This window comes from Uloborus diversus, unplaced genomic scaffold (assembly GCF_026930045.1).
Source record: "Uloborus diversus isolate 005 unplaced genomic scaffold, Udiv.v.3.1 scaffold_12, whole genome shotgun sequence".
In the NCBI taxonomy this organism is placed as follows: domain Eukaryota; kingdom Metazoa; phylum Arthropoda; class Arachnida; order Araneae; family Uloboridae; genus Uloborus; species Uloborus diversus.
This window is the reverse complement of record NW_026557876.1, coordinates 3,726,956-3,741,969: the sequence shown is the minus strand read 5'-3', so window position 1 is coordinate 3,741,969 and position 15,014 is coordinate 3,726,956. Positions and strand designations below refer to the sequence as shown.

Genomic DNA, 15,014 nt, shown 5'->3' with positions numbered 1-15,014 from the left:
ATACGAAAATTGTGTTTTATTGCCCCCCTAAGGGGGTTTTGCCCCCCATAATGGGACGAAAACTACCCTATGTGTTATTCTGATGCATAAGCTATATTATTGTAAAGTTTCATCAAAATCCATTCAGCAGTTTTTGCGTGAAAGAGTAACAAACATCCATACATCCATATCTCCATACAGACAAACTTTCTCATATATAATAGTAGTAAGATTATTATTGTTATCGTTATTTTATTAAAAAAAATATCCTGCGTACGCTACACCGCCATTACACTCTAGGTTCTCCCGTACCTAGACTTGGTTCAACCGGTTGGATGGGATCCTGAATACAACTCTGTTTTTATTTTTATTACAAATTTTTTTTTTAAATCTAAACTAGCAGACAGCTCCCCCTTCTCCAGCACTCTTCATTGGCATTAATTTGAAATGGAAACTAGGAATACTTTGGGATCACGACATATTGAACGTGCTCCAGTCACCATTAGCAAGCACCGACGCTCTTGAATTTTTATACACTTGTCCCCAACTGCTCCGAAACAGATCTTGCGTAACTTTGGTGATAAATACTAAAGGTACCGCCATATATATATATATATATATATATATATATATATATACTAAGAAATATTAACATAAACTGCATTTTAAACCTGGACAATAGGGAAGTTGCAACCTATTAAATGTTCGTATTTTGACTATTGGATATTGTTAATTGACCCTCAAAACTAAAAAATTCACTATCGCCGAATTTCAAACCACCGTGATTGATTTTTAATGAATTTTTAAAAATCCACGTGCAAAAGTGCGCTCTCCTGAAACGTCACGAGCTTACGTCACAAGGCACTAATGGGCAGCCTTTCCGCCGAAGATCCCTTGTTTTCGCTACGGACATTTTGAGCGCGCTGATATATTTATTTTTTAGAAATTCAATCATCCTTTTGAACACACTATGGAGGCCGGATTCGTTAAAGCACAATCTAATAATCTTCCTCAAGTAACATCAATGATGGTATTTAAATATTTCCGAGAGGATGAGAGGTTTAATGTTCCAGAAACGCGAGGAGTTAAATGCGAAGAGGTAAAAACCTTACGTTTCGTCTTCGAAGCCAACTGCGCGTCCTTCGGCTTCTCCCTCGGCGGAAGAGCGCATGACGTCACTTCCTGTGCCATTTGACGTCACAAGCTCTTGAACTTTAAAAATTAATTTAAAAAAAACTACTTATCGTATCGCAAATTTTTTTTCACGTATAATGTTCATACATGTTACTCTATCATACAAAAATAAAATCGAAAAATCAAAAACTTCCCTATTCAAAGAATTTAAATCAAATTGAATCAAACTTCATAACTCAGTTCAATAGGCGCCACAGGCAGCACTTTGATACTAGTAGACGATAAATTTACTAGCAATATAAAATTTGAACATTGCTTGACTTGTTGAAGCCGGGGTACTAGTGCTGTTTTTGTAGGCATTTCGCCTGCAGCACTCACGAAACATCTCAAAGTTTTTTTCCCTACCCTCGGGGAGTAACCCCCAGATGAGGGCCCAGGGTGTTTTGTGATTTTAATTCTATTTTACGTTCCTTCCGGTTCAAATTTTATATTGCTACTATATATATATATCTATATACTAATATTATAAAGAGAGAGGGCGAATTTTTGTGTGTTTATATGTTCGAGGTAATCTTCGGAACTGTTGCAATTTTTTGAAAAATTCTTTCACTGTATGAAAGGTGCTTTCTTACTGAGTAACACAGGCTATACATCGAAAGCAATCCGATAAATAGTTATTTTTTTATTGCAATTTAGGCTCAAATTTCACGTAAATTGCCTATTATTGGAGGAAAGGAAGTATTCCACTAGGAGTCTACGTTCCAAATTTCAACTTTCTAGGACATTTCGTTCTTGAGTTATGTGGCATACATACACACATACGCACATACAGACGTACATAGAGACGTCACGAGAAAACTCGTCGTAATTAACTCGGGGATCGTCAAAATGGATATTTCGGGTGTCTGCACGTTCTTAGGCACATATCCACGAGTGGTCGGGTTGAAAAAAAAACTAAACATTCATTTGGAGGTAAGCAAAATGGAAATGAAGGCCCATTTTTGGGTGAATATTTTTTCGCGAATGCAATACTTCCTTTTTTGTAAAAGGAAGTAAAAACAACTGTAAATGCCCTAAGCAGTGATAGTGCGCTCCATACTATTATGGAGTACCATCTGAGTGGTCTCATTCTATGCTCATCACTCCAGATAGTTTTCTCACTCCATATGGGAGAGAGTTACTTTACTGCTGAACTCATAAGCCTTGGTAAAACAAAGGCAGCAATAACAATTTAATTTTAAAAAAAAATCTAGAATAAAAATATTTAGAAATTTTTTATATTGCCAAACAAATGAAAACATTCATTAGGAAAATTTTTGGGGTCCCTCAAACTAGGGGGCCCCAAAGCCCGTGCTTCGTGGGTTTACACTTAAATCAGGCCCTGTCACCGCATCACGTACAAAAATATGTCGAAAAAAGTCAGTTAAAAATTTAGTTTTCACGGAAAAGAATCAAATATCTTCAATAAAAAAAATTGCTTGATGTTCGAAATTTTTTTTAATCTGAAATATAGTTATATATTCTTAATCCTTGCCGCATCACGGCAAGGATTAAGTGGATAGCCGTTACCACGAGAAATTTGACGCCCAGTTACCCCAAAAGACGAAGGCACTTGGTGCTTGTTTGTTTTTTTCAATCCGAGGGGCACTGACTGCAAAACGATGCAAAACATTTGAAAATCAACAGCACTTACCGTCATCCCCAAAGAAAATTTCAAGAAAATGGATCTCAGGGCACCGTCCCAGCCGATGATCGAGTAACCACCGTGCTTCAACAATCAAACTCGCGCCACGGTATGATCATTTGATAATGTGTTTGGCAATGCTTGACATGCAGGGAAAGGCTTGATTGCGACAAGGCTGAACTCGATTCGGTGACTTAACTGAACGCCATCTACTGGAGTTTAGTGTTCATCCAGCGGAGTTACGGTTAAAACTTAAACTACAAAAATATCACCAAACAGGCAATGGCTGCGTTCAAATGTAGAGGTTAATTTTCACCCGTCATACCATGACGGGCGACTTTCTATTTCTAAAATAATTGCTCCAAAAAGTTTTATCTCAGAAAATTTTCTTATTAATTCACCAGTTGACTATGCTTGTCTTTAGCGTGTATTTCATCGACAGCATGATATAAAAGTTCGCTCTAGTACAAGTTATGAAACAAGTAAATATTTTACTCTTTTTCGCTGTTAAAAGCATTTTCAATTGCACGCCTTTCATCAAAGCCTTACATCAGATAGGCACGATTAAATATGCAATATCTTTAGAACTTCAATGAGGTACAAGCCCGCAAATCAAGAAACAGTTTGTTCGTAAATTTCTGGAAAATATGCCTCTAAAACTTACACACATATCGATGCAAACTTTAAAACATTCTGATGCAAACTTTAAAACATTCTGATTCAAACTTTAAAACATTCTGATGCAAACTTTAAAACATTCTAATTCTGTTTCAGGGCAAAACTTGCGTCTCATTGCAAACTTGTATGCATTCTGATTCAGTTTCAGCGCAAAAAAAGCACAATTCATTGCAAACTTAAAGATTCCAGTTCAAACTAATGACACAAAGTACACCACGTCGCTGTCTGCCATATACTTCAAGTCTGCTTCGTGGCACACAGATTTAACACAAAGTGCACCACGTCGCTATCTGTCAAATTCAGCTTCGTGGCACACAGGTTTGACACAAAGTGCACCACGTCGCTATCTGTCATATACTCCAAATCAGCTTCGTGGCACACAGATTTGACACAAAATGCACCACGTCGCTATCTGTCAAAGTCAGCTTCGTGGCACACAGGTTTGACACAAAGTGCACCACATCGCTATCTGTCATATACTCCAAATCAGCTTCGTGGCACACAGATTTGACACAAAATGCACCACGTCGCTATCTGTCAAAGTCAGCTTCGTGGCACACAGATTTGACACTAAGTACACCACGTCGCTATCTGTCATATTCTCCAAGTCAGCTTCGTGACACACAGATTTGATACAAAGTGCACTACGTCGCTATCGATCATATACTCCAAGTCAGCTTCGTGACACACAGATTTGACACAAAGTGCACCACGTCGCTACCTGTCAAAGTCAGCTTCGTTGCACACAGGTTTGACACAAAATACACCACGTCGCTGTCATGTACTCCAAGTCAGCTTCGTGGCACACAGATTTGACACTAAGTACACCACGTCGCAATCTGTCATATTCTCCAAGTCAGCTTCGTGGCACATAGATTCATTCCAATTCAAATTCCTCGGACAAAAGTACATTTCATCAGTAAACTTGCAAACTTTTCGCCACAAGCTTGCACAATTCCAAGTTAGATTCCTGACACAAAAGTACAGTTCATCAAAAACTTGCGCTCATTTCGATTCAGTTTCATGCCACAAAACTTAGAATAGTACTGTTTATTCACTGTCGAAGATAGCTTGGTTGGGGAAGTTTCACCGCAAGATGGGTTGCTTGAGGAATTGTTCACTGTCGAAGATAGTTTGGTAGGAATTATTCAGTGATAATCAAAAATTCACTGGCTAATTTGGAATTATTCACTGTCAAAAATAGCTTGGTTGGGGAAAGTTTCACCGCAAGATGTCTTGGTTGGCGAACTGATCACTGTTGAAGATAGCTTGTTTGGAATTATTCACTGATAACGAAAAATTCACTGACTATAATTTGGAGTTATTCACTGTCGAAGATAGTTTGGTTTTGGAAGTTTCGCCGCAAGATGGCTTGGTTGGGGAATTTTTCATCACTGTTGAAGATAGCATGTTTGGAATTACTCACTGATAATCAAAAATTCACTGGCTAATTGAGAATTATTCATTGTCGAAGATAGCTTGTTTATAATTAATCACTGATAATCAAAAATTTCACTGGCTAATTTGAAATTATTCACTGTCGAAGATAGCTTGTTTGGAGAAGTTTCGCCGCAAACTTGCACAGTTCCAAGTCGATTTCCAGGCACAAAAAAACATTTCATCGAAAAATTGCACTCATTTCGATTCAGTTTCATACCACAAGACTTTAGAATAGTACTGTTTATTCACTGTCGAAGATAGCTTGTTTGGAGAAATTTCGCCGCGAACTTGCACAGTTCCAAGTCAATTTCCAGGCACAAAAAAACATTTCATCGAAAAATTGCACTCATTTCGATTCAGTTTCATACCACAAAACTTTAGAATAGTACTGATTATTCACTGTCGAAGATAGCTTGGTCGGGGGAGGTTCTGTGTACGTGCTCTTTCCTCCTTTGCATTGAATGGGGGAGAGCTGTAGATAGCCTACCACAATCAGCAATTTTTCTGCTTACAGTTCAAGGCTGATTTTAATAGAAGCCCCCGAAATAGAACCGTTCTAATCGAATCTTTTCTGTACCAAGGACGCGGGGAATGAACCCAGTGACTGTTTCCTTAGAACAGCGCGCGACCCCCGTTTTCGTGGTTTAGCTTTGGGTTTCGAATACCGATGTCCGTTTCCGGATCTCGGTCAATCGCATCCGGCAATCGACCAGAAAAGAGAAGTGAAACCAGATTATTGCTTTTCAAGGACTGCCCAACGTATATACCTTAGAGTAGCTCAAACAAACTTTTGGAGTCAGGGGACGGAATAATTTGAATGGGTATATTCAGTAAATTACCGCCCATTAGCCAGGGCTAAAGCAGAAATACGTGAAATACACCGCCAGCTCAGTCATTTCCAGCCGAGGACTGCAGTTTCGTGCTTATTACCACTCATCGGCCCGGCATAGGAAAGTGACTTTTCTCCGCACACACCCCACCTCTTAGCCGTAGGCCTTAGGTTCCACCGCTCGGGGGGTCCGCGTAGCGGGCCCCCCGCACCGCTGGGGTAGGAAAGTGACTGAGCTGGAGATGGAAAACCTCTTAAGGAAGCCAAGAGTGCCAAACAAACTGGTAGCTAATATAGAATTAGCAGACCAGACGAGTGACCGAATGACCGGCTGATGAGTGCTAATAAGCACGAAACTGCAGTCCTCGGCTGGAAATGACTGAGCTGGCGGTGTATTTCACGTATTTCTGCTTTCGCCCTGGCTATTGGGCGGTAATTTACTGAATATACCTTGCCTCGCGTTCAATCTTCGAGTCGAACCGAACCATTGCTTCGGTCACTCGTCTGGTCTGCTAATTATTTATTAGCTACCAGTTTGTTTGGCACTCTTGGCTTCCTTAAGAGGTTTTCCATCTCCTGCTCAGTCACTTTCCTGTGCCGGGCTGATGAGTGCTAATAAGCACGAAACTGCAGTCCTCGGCTGGAAATGACTGAGCTGGCGGTGTATTTCACGTAATTTGAATGGGGTTTGATCTCATTGGGGCGGGGGATGCCCCGTAACATAAGAGGGGTGCTCCGTAACCCCTGGGGGATGGCACCCCTGCTTAACTGACACCTTTTACGTTGGAGGAATAATGTTGGCCATTGAAACTTGAATCCCCTTACAAGCATTTCTGGATCCGCCCTTGAGAATCTTTACTAATAATAAAGCAAAAAGTCTCTCTGTCGGGATCTCTGTCTGTCAGGATCTCTCTCTGTCCGGATCTCTGTATGTCAGAATCTCTGTGACGCGCATAGCGCCTAGACCGTTCGGCCGATTTTCATGAAATTTGGCACAAAGTTAGTTTGTAGCATGGGGGTGTTCACCTCGAAGCGATTTTTCGAAAATTCGACGTGGTTCTTTTTCTATTCCAATTTCAAGCCCATTTTTCATATAAATCTTTACTAATAATAAAGCAGAAAGTCTCTCTGTCGGGATCTCTGTCTGTCAGGATCTCTCTCTGTCAGGATCTCTCCCTGTCAGGATCTCTCTCTGTCCGGATCTCTGTCTGTAGGAATCTCTGTGACGCGCATAGCGCCTAGACCGTTCGGCCAATTTTCATGAAATTTGGCACAAAGTCAGTCTGTAGCATGGGGGTGTGCATCTCGAAGCGATTTTTCAAAAATTCGATGTGGTTCTTTTTCTATTTCAATTTTAAGGCCATTTCTCATATAAATCTTTACTAATAATAAAGCAGAAAGTCTCTCTGTCGGGATCTCTGTCTGTCAGGATCTCTCTCTGTCAGGATCTCTCCCTGTCAGGATCTCTCTCTGTCCGGATCTCTGTCTGTAGGAATCTCTGTGACGCGCATAGCGCCTAGACCGTTCGGCCAATTTTCATGAAATTTGGCACAAAGTTAGTCTGTAGCATGGGGGTGTGCATCTCGAAGCGATTTTTCAAAAATTCGATGTGGTTCTTTTTCTATTTCAATTTTAAGTCCATTTCTCATATAAATCTTTACTAATAATAAAGCAGAAAGTCTCTCTGTCGGGATCTCTGTCTGTCAGGATCTCTCTCTGTCAGGATCTCTCCCTGTCAGGATCTCTTTCTGTCCGGATCTCTGTCTGTCAGGATCTCTGTGACGCGCATAGTGCCTATACCGTTCGGCCAATTTTCATGAAATTTGGCACAAAGTTAGTTTGTAGCATGGGGGTGTTCACCTCGAAGCGATTTTTCGAAAATTCGACGTGGTTCTTTTTCTATTCCAATTTCAAGCCCATTTTTCATATAAATTTGATAATATGGGGAAGAATTTGTTTATCTTTCTAATTCTTTATCTTTACTAATAATAAACCTGGGAGTTTCTCTGTCTGGATCTCTCTCTGTCCGGATTTCTGTCTGTCTGTCAGTATCTCTGTGACGCGCATAGCGCTTAGATCGTTCGGCCGATTTTAATGAAATTTAGCACAGAATTATTTTAATAATGGGAGTGTGCACCTCGAAGCGCTTTTTCGAAAATTCAACGTGGTTCTTTATCTATTCCAATTTTAAGAACAAAACTATCATAAGATGGACGAGTAAATAACGAAATTATCATAACGTGGAACCGTAACAAGGGCACAAGTCAATTGGCGAGATTCGAAATTATCATAACGTGGAACCGTAACATGGGTACAAGCCAATTGGCGAGAAAATTCACCCTACATCATTTGTAAATATACGGGCGAACCGAAAGACCTTTTAATTTTTCTATTACGGGCAAAGCCGTGCGGGTACCACTAGTAAGGAATAAAAGTAATTTTTAACCGTTGAATAATTTTATAATTGGGATGGAGTAGGAAGAAGAGGTTTTTAAGAGTAGAATATGGTATTAAGGGGTATGGAATAAAGAGGATAATATAATAGTTAACAGTAGTGTTACAACGGGCTGTAACACTAGTTTAACTGTAGTAAACGGTGTAACAAAACATGATGCGTGGTCAGTAGGGTGCGTCTTATTTTTAAAGGTGTTATTTTTTCATGAGGCGCCCTCTCATTTTGTTCTTTTGAATGGAAAAAAAAAAATCTCATATCTGAAAAATAAAAATTGAATAATATTTAGAGATTTGTCAACTCTTTCTCTCTCTTTTTATTTTTTTTAAATTGATTTATTTAGTCTGGATAATAAGTAGCAATCAGTGAAACGTTTGTATTGTCACATGGAAGTAACAAAGAGAAAAATTACAATATTGCTGAATGTAAAAGACCAAAAAGGTAAACCTGTGATTTGAATGGCATTACCGAACTTTCGGATGCTGTTTTGACATCTATATATATAAAAATGAATGTTTGTCTGTATGTCATCCATGAACTCAAAAACTACCCGGTAGATTTGGCTGAAACTTTCACCGTTTGTTATTTTTGGTACTGGGAATGTTTATAGACCAGTTGGAAAAAAATAGTTCCTTTTTTATTCCAATTTAAGTCACAATCCATTGGATAAATAATCGGCTGCAGAAATTAATTCGCGTGAAAGATCTCATTGATAAGAACTTGCCATTTTTTTTTGAGTTTGAACAAATAAATTCTTTCTTTATTGTTTTATGGCTTTTCATGCAACGGGGGGATTTAAAACTTTTTCTATTTGATACTTTTAGCGATGGATGGATCTTGTAAACTGCGTGAGTACAAAATTTGAGTAGAGTCACTGGATACCTGGACTGATTATTATGAAAATTGCTATATATATGTATTTTTCCACGGAGAAGGTGCATCATATGCTCATTGAAGCCACTGGCCACCAGGTGGCACTGCAGAGTAGCAACTTCTGCCCCGTTCAACCGATTGTCATGAAAATCAGTATAATCATGTATTTTTTTTGTTGGCGTAGCAACGCGCGTCGGGTACAGCTAATTATTACATAAAATGACAACCATGAAATGCTTATTATTTTCTTGTATATGTAAGAAATAGGTATTTGTGCTGTGTTAAACTTAACCAACCTAATTTCATGTTGATTAAAAATATGACAAGATATATTGGGAAGTTGATTTTCACACCATTTTTTCACAATGAATGTAATTTTCTCACTGGTAGCACCCACTAAATTATGTTCAAATTCTATGAAACTTTTATGTGCTTATTTTTTCATCAAAAGGAAGCAAGTAAAGAGCTGCCCCATAAGAGATTCAAAACTTTTTTAAAAAGTGCATTATAAGACACACTCTAGTGGTCAGTTTTCTTATTTGAGAAATAGCGCAGAAATATGGTCGACCCCGCATCTATCAGTACCTTACCGCAAAAATATATAGTTCGCTATATATATATATATATATATATATATATATATATATATATATATATATATATATATATATATATATATATATATATATATATATATATATATTATATATATATATATATATATATATACTCTATCGCGCAAGTAGAATAAAGTAATAAGTAGTATGGGTCTAGGGAACAAACAATTTTTATAAGTGGACCTTTGCAATTCGCAACTCCAATGAACTATAGGGGGCGCTGCAGCCACTGTCTAATGGCGGATGAAAAAGGTAAAACAAACAAATGCCGTGACTTATAACTTGCTTTGACGCTTAGTGAATGACAGTCATTTTTCATCGTGTTTGTGGGAAGCTTTCTTTTCTTTTCTTCTGAAATTACATTACACCACAAACTGTCTGAAGCCTGTAATTTACCCCAAAAAAAAACACGTGGAATGGAATGTTTTACCTTTTTCGGTAGTGTTGTGAACCACCGCAAGGTAGCGTATTCGAACTGTGGAGTTGCGAATAACTAATATTGAATGAGGAAGAAATATAATTTGTAACAGTAGAATAAGACAATAAGTGGAAAAGAATAGGGAATTTGTATTTTGTTAAGAGTTGAATAAAGTAATTTGTAAACAGTAATTTCTACGTCGGAATAACGAATAAGTCTTTTTAAGAGTGGAAGTAAAGTACTGTTTGACCACGGATTGTATGTAACCTGGCAATCTGCCAAGTAAAGACTATTCCATCTGAATGAATCTGGCAGGGAAGATGGGAAAATAGCGATGGGATATTGATACACGCGTTTCATAATGTCACTAGTGGTTTATTCATTTATTGCATTCTCAGAAATAAAATGAGGGAAACAAAAATAATTACTATGAAAACAACAAAGAGGAAATAAAATATTTTCATTTCGTTCGGGACGTAAAAGCAAAATGGTAAGCTCCCAGGGTTTCCGCTACGGTCGCATTTTTCGCATAATGCGAAAACACTATCTAAATTGCGAAAATAAAGCAATGCATTTTTGCTTTTTTGCTGAAATAAAAAATAAATTAATTAAAAAAAAAAAAAAAAAAGAAGAAGAAGAAATGTATGATCGTAGAAAGGAAGCATGTATGGCGATAATCAACTTAATCTTTTTTAAATCTTAGTTAAGATGTTTAAACTATAATTAAGTTCAATAACTATTAGTCCTAGCATTATGTCCCCCCAATAACTGCTTTATTAGGAGGATGGGACTGCAACGTTCTAAACATCAATCGTGTTTTCTTTTTTTTTTTTTGTTTTATGTTTTAAAAAAATAGCTGTTGTACTTATTTCTTCAAAGATGTCACAGATGAAATATGAATTTTATTTTCAACTGGAGATGAAACACACTGAGGCATATATAAATATATGAGAATGTGTAACATTTTAGCATTTTGCTAACATTTTCCCCTCAATTTTAGCTTTTATGCTAAAGAACTTTTGAACGCAGCTTAATCCCTTTGTTGTGAATAAAAAAATCAATTCACTTTTGCCGTGAGAATATAGATCAAATATACTTTAGATTAAAAAAATGTTGCTGCGAGCAAATTTTCATTTTTACAAAACTAAGGCTAAATAATAGAGATTAAAAAGTGCACATCTGAAACAAACCATCTAACACCCCTGTAAACTAATAGACACGTCCATTTCCGCCTACAAACCGGATATTAGCCTTTCCATGTAATACAGTCGGACCTCCATATATCGAAGTAGTAAATTGCCGGAAAAAAATTCGATATATAGAAATTTCGATGTGTGGAAACGATCTTATTTTATCATAAAAATCTCCTGAAACTTTAAAATTAAAGCTAATTTTCGTGCATGAAACCCAATTTCTAATTTATACGAGCAACGAATGAAATCAAAATTAATAATTAAAAAAATTACAAAAACTATATTTTGCTCCTTCATACATCTTCATTCTTCGGGCGTTCAACTTGATTCGCAACATGAGGGGATTTTCGTTTTGACAATGGAATCGAGAGAAAAGTAAAAAATCAATATGATTTTTACTGAAGCTAAAAAGACTTGGAATGATAATCAACAGACAAAAGGGATAACTTGATACTGATTTTACTCTGTTACTGGTTACAAATAAGATTTGAAATAAGCTTGAGGGAATTTAAGAACTCCAGAAGGGAACAACGACCTATATACCCCCCCCCCAACCCAGATTCCTTATGAGTTTCGTAGCAACCTTTAGTGAACATAATTTTCTCCCCTAACCTTCATTTTTCATGAGACAAACAGTCTAAAGTGGAAAAAAAATCTACGAATGTCTCGATATATAAAATTTCGATATATAGAGATCTATAGAAACAATTTTTCTATGCAATGAACATAGAAATTTGCTGGGATTTCGATATATAGAAATTTTCGATATGTGGAAATTCGATATATGGAGGTTCGACCGTAGATGCTCAAACAGTAGGATATTGAATAAGTATTAATTTTTAAGGATGGGTTTCGTAATCAATCGATTTTACTCGCCGGCTGTGACGTCTGATGAGTAAAAACCATGGATGACAAGAGGCCGCCTAGGGTTCTGCAGGTACCACGAGCAAGGTTCATACTCTTCCAGACAAAATGAAATTTAGAAGTTTTCAGGAGTCAAAAACAGAATTTTCTGGAGCAATAACACAAGTAGTTTTTAGTATATTTAGTTTTTAGTGCATTGCATATTATGTATTTGTAGTATATTTAGTATTATCAATACTAAATATACTACAAAATAGCAATAGCACTACTAATTAGCAATAAAGAAAATACGCATAACAGCTGTTAACACAAAACCTAGGACATGCTCTTGGTTCGTTCTCTAATGGCAGTTATGATCAGTAAACGTAATGGGCATGTTCGAACAGAGTAACCGGTCAGTTAGTTCAAACACACCCCATGTCTTTGCAAAAGCACTGGGTGCTCTGTATTATACGAGATTTTTGATTGGCTGCAGCGGCCTTCAATACGGCCGCCTAACAACATGGAATTAAAATTAGGCGATTGACTGAGTTTTATTTTGAGATTGATGAAGCACTTTTACTAGTAAAAATTATTTTCAGGAGGAGAAGGGAGAAATCTGGAGGTTAAAACAAAAATTCAGGAGTTTTAAGGGCCCTTACAAGAAAATATTAAATTTCAGGAGTTTTTCAGGATTTTCAGGAGGAGCACGAACCCTGCACGAGGTCATGGAAACCGAAGACCACTGCCCTCGCGTGTAAACAAAAAGAAGGGAAGGACCTTACCTGTTCGGTCATGTCGTCTGCCACCGCTGCTTCATCGCACTGAGCGGGGAAAGTGTCAGTACCCGAGCGCTATATCGGGAGGAGGGTGAGAACACCTATAAATAAACTCAACCGATCCGAAGGGACGGGAAGAGGATGGAGATGCGGAGTGGACGCCCACGCAAGAGGGATGGAATTTTTTTGTCGAAAGGTGCCGCTGGCGGGAGTCGAAGGTGCTTTTCCGAACTGGACAGAAGAAATGCCGAATGAGGCAGGAAGAAGCAAACAGGGGCGAACTGGCCCGCCCCCCCTCAAGCCTAAACACCTTTTTTTACTTTTTTTTGAGCAATCACGATTGCTTATTGTTCTCATTTGACTGTTTTTGACGTTCCTATCATTTTATTTTCCCACCGCCACCCTCCGCACCCTGTCACCGTCGACCGGCTCCTCACGATGCTGCTCCTATAGCGAAAGCAGTCTCCAGGTTGCATCCATGTCCTACACATCAAGCGCATACATACACAACTACACACGCACACACACACACACACACACACACACACACACACATACACCTACACACACATACACACATGTATACATACAGACACCTACACATACACACAGACACAAAAACATACACACAACTACTCACACATTCATGCATACATACAGACACCTACACATACACACACACACAAAAACATACACACAACTACTCACACATTCATGCATACATACAGACACCTACACATACACACACACACACAAAAACATACACACAACTACTCACACATTCATGCATACATACAGACACCTACACATACACACACAAAAACATGCACACACACATACACACAACTACCCACGCATTCATGCTTGCACACAGACACAAACACATATGCCTACACACACATACACCGCCCCACACACACATTCATACACACAACTACCCACACACTTATGCCAGCACACAGACACAAACACACATGCCTACACACACATACACACACGCCTACATGCACACACTCGTGATTGCGAAAAACATAATTTGAATTCAAGATGTCAAAATTCAAATTAATTTCTTTTTTTACTATTATTTTAAAATTTACTTTATTTTTTGGTGCAACTTCCTTTTTACTTCCTTTTACAAAAAAGGAAGTATTATATTCGCGAAAAAATTTTCACTCAAAAATCGGCCTTCATTTCCATTTTGCTCACCCCCGAATGAATGTTGAGTTTTTTTTTTCGACTCGACCACACGTGGATAAGTGCTAAGAACGTATAGACACGCGAAATATCCATTTTGACGATTCCCGAGTTAGTTACAACGAGTTTTCTCGTGACGTCTATATGTGCGTATGTTCGTATGTATGTCGCATAACTCAAGAACGGTACGTCCTAGAAAGTTGAAATTTGGTACGTAGACTCCTAGAGGGGTCTCGTTGTGCACCTCACTTTTTGGTTGCATTTGGGCGTTTTAAGGGGGGGGGGGACGTTTTTATGGAACTCCAAAAAGAGCAACTGTACCCCTTAAAGTGTAATAGCCGAGCTCTAAAAACATTCAACTTCGCTGATAAATTGCCTGTGGAGTCATTGTCTAATCCAGCTAATCCATCTCAGTCATCGATGTATGTGTGCGGAAATCATATCTACATTACTTTGAAACTTTGAGATGCATTTGAATAAAAGTTTTGTTCAACAATGGTCTGAACAGCAATGAATTTCCAATTGAAGGCTCACCAAAATTTTGGCATGAAATGAGTTAAAAACAATTATATTTCACGTTCTAATTACCTTGGAACGTTGGAACAAATTTTGTCTGATGCAGAAAACTGAAAGGTTTTTGTAGATATTTTTAAATAATTTCTGCGAGCATTTTTTAATGTATTTTTTAAAAATTTTCCTTTTTCACGTTGTTGGATTTATGCCAAAATTTTGATTAGAATTGGAGGAAACTAACAATTAAAAGAGATAACTAACTAATTTGATTATAGACTATTGCATTGTCATCGGGTCTGAGGTCGCGCGCCAAATTTCAAAAGAATCCGATCGCAGGAAGTGGGCGAAATTTGAGCTGCAAGATTCCGTTACAAGATACATACATACA

General features: G+C 38.0%; 1 protein-coding gene across 1 annotated transcript in view; it reads right to left on the bottom strand.

The window, feature by feature from the left end:
* Positions 1-12,977, bottom strand: part of LOC129232401 (uncharacterized) — a 121,224-nt gene extending 108,247 nt beyond the window's left edge. The window contains exon 1 of the mRNA XM_054866547.1: positions 12,926-12,977. Within this exon, the coding sequence (XP_054722522.1) occupies positions 12,926-12,937 (12 nt within the window). The 5' untranslated portion in view covers positions 12,938-12,977. The remainder of the gene's footprint in view (positions 1-12,925) is intronic.
* Positions 12,978-15,014: the final 2,037 nt, after the last annotated feature.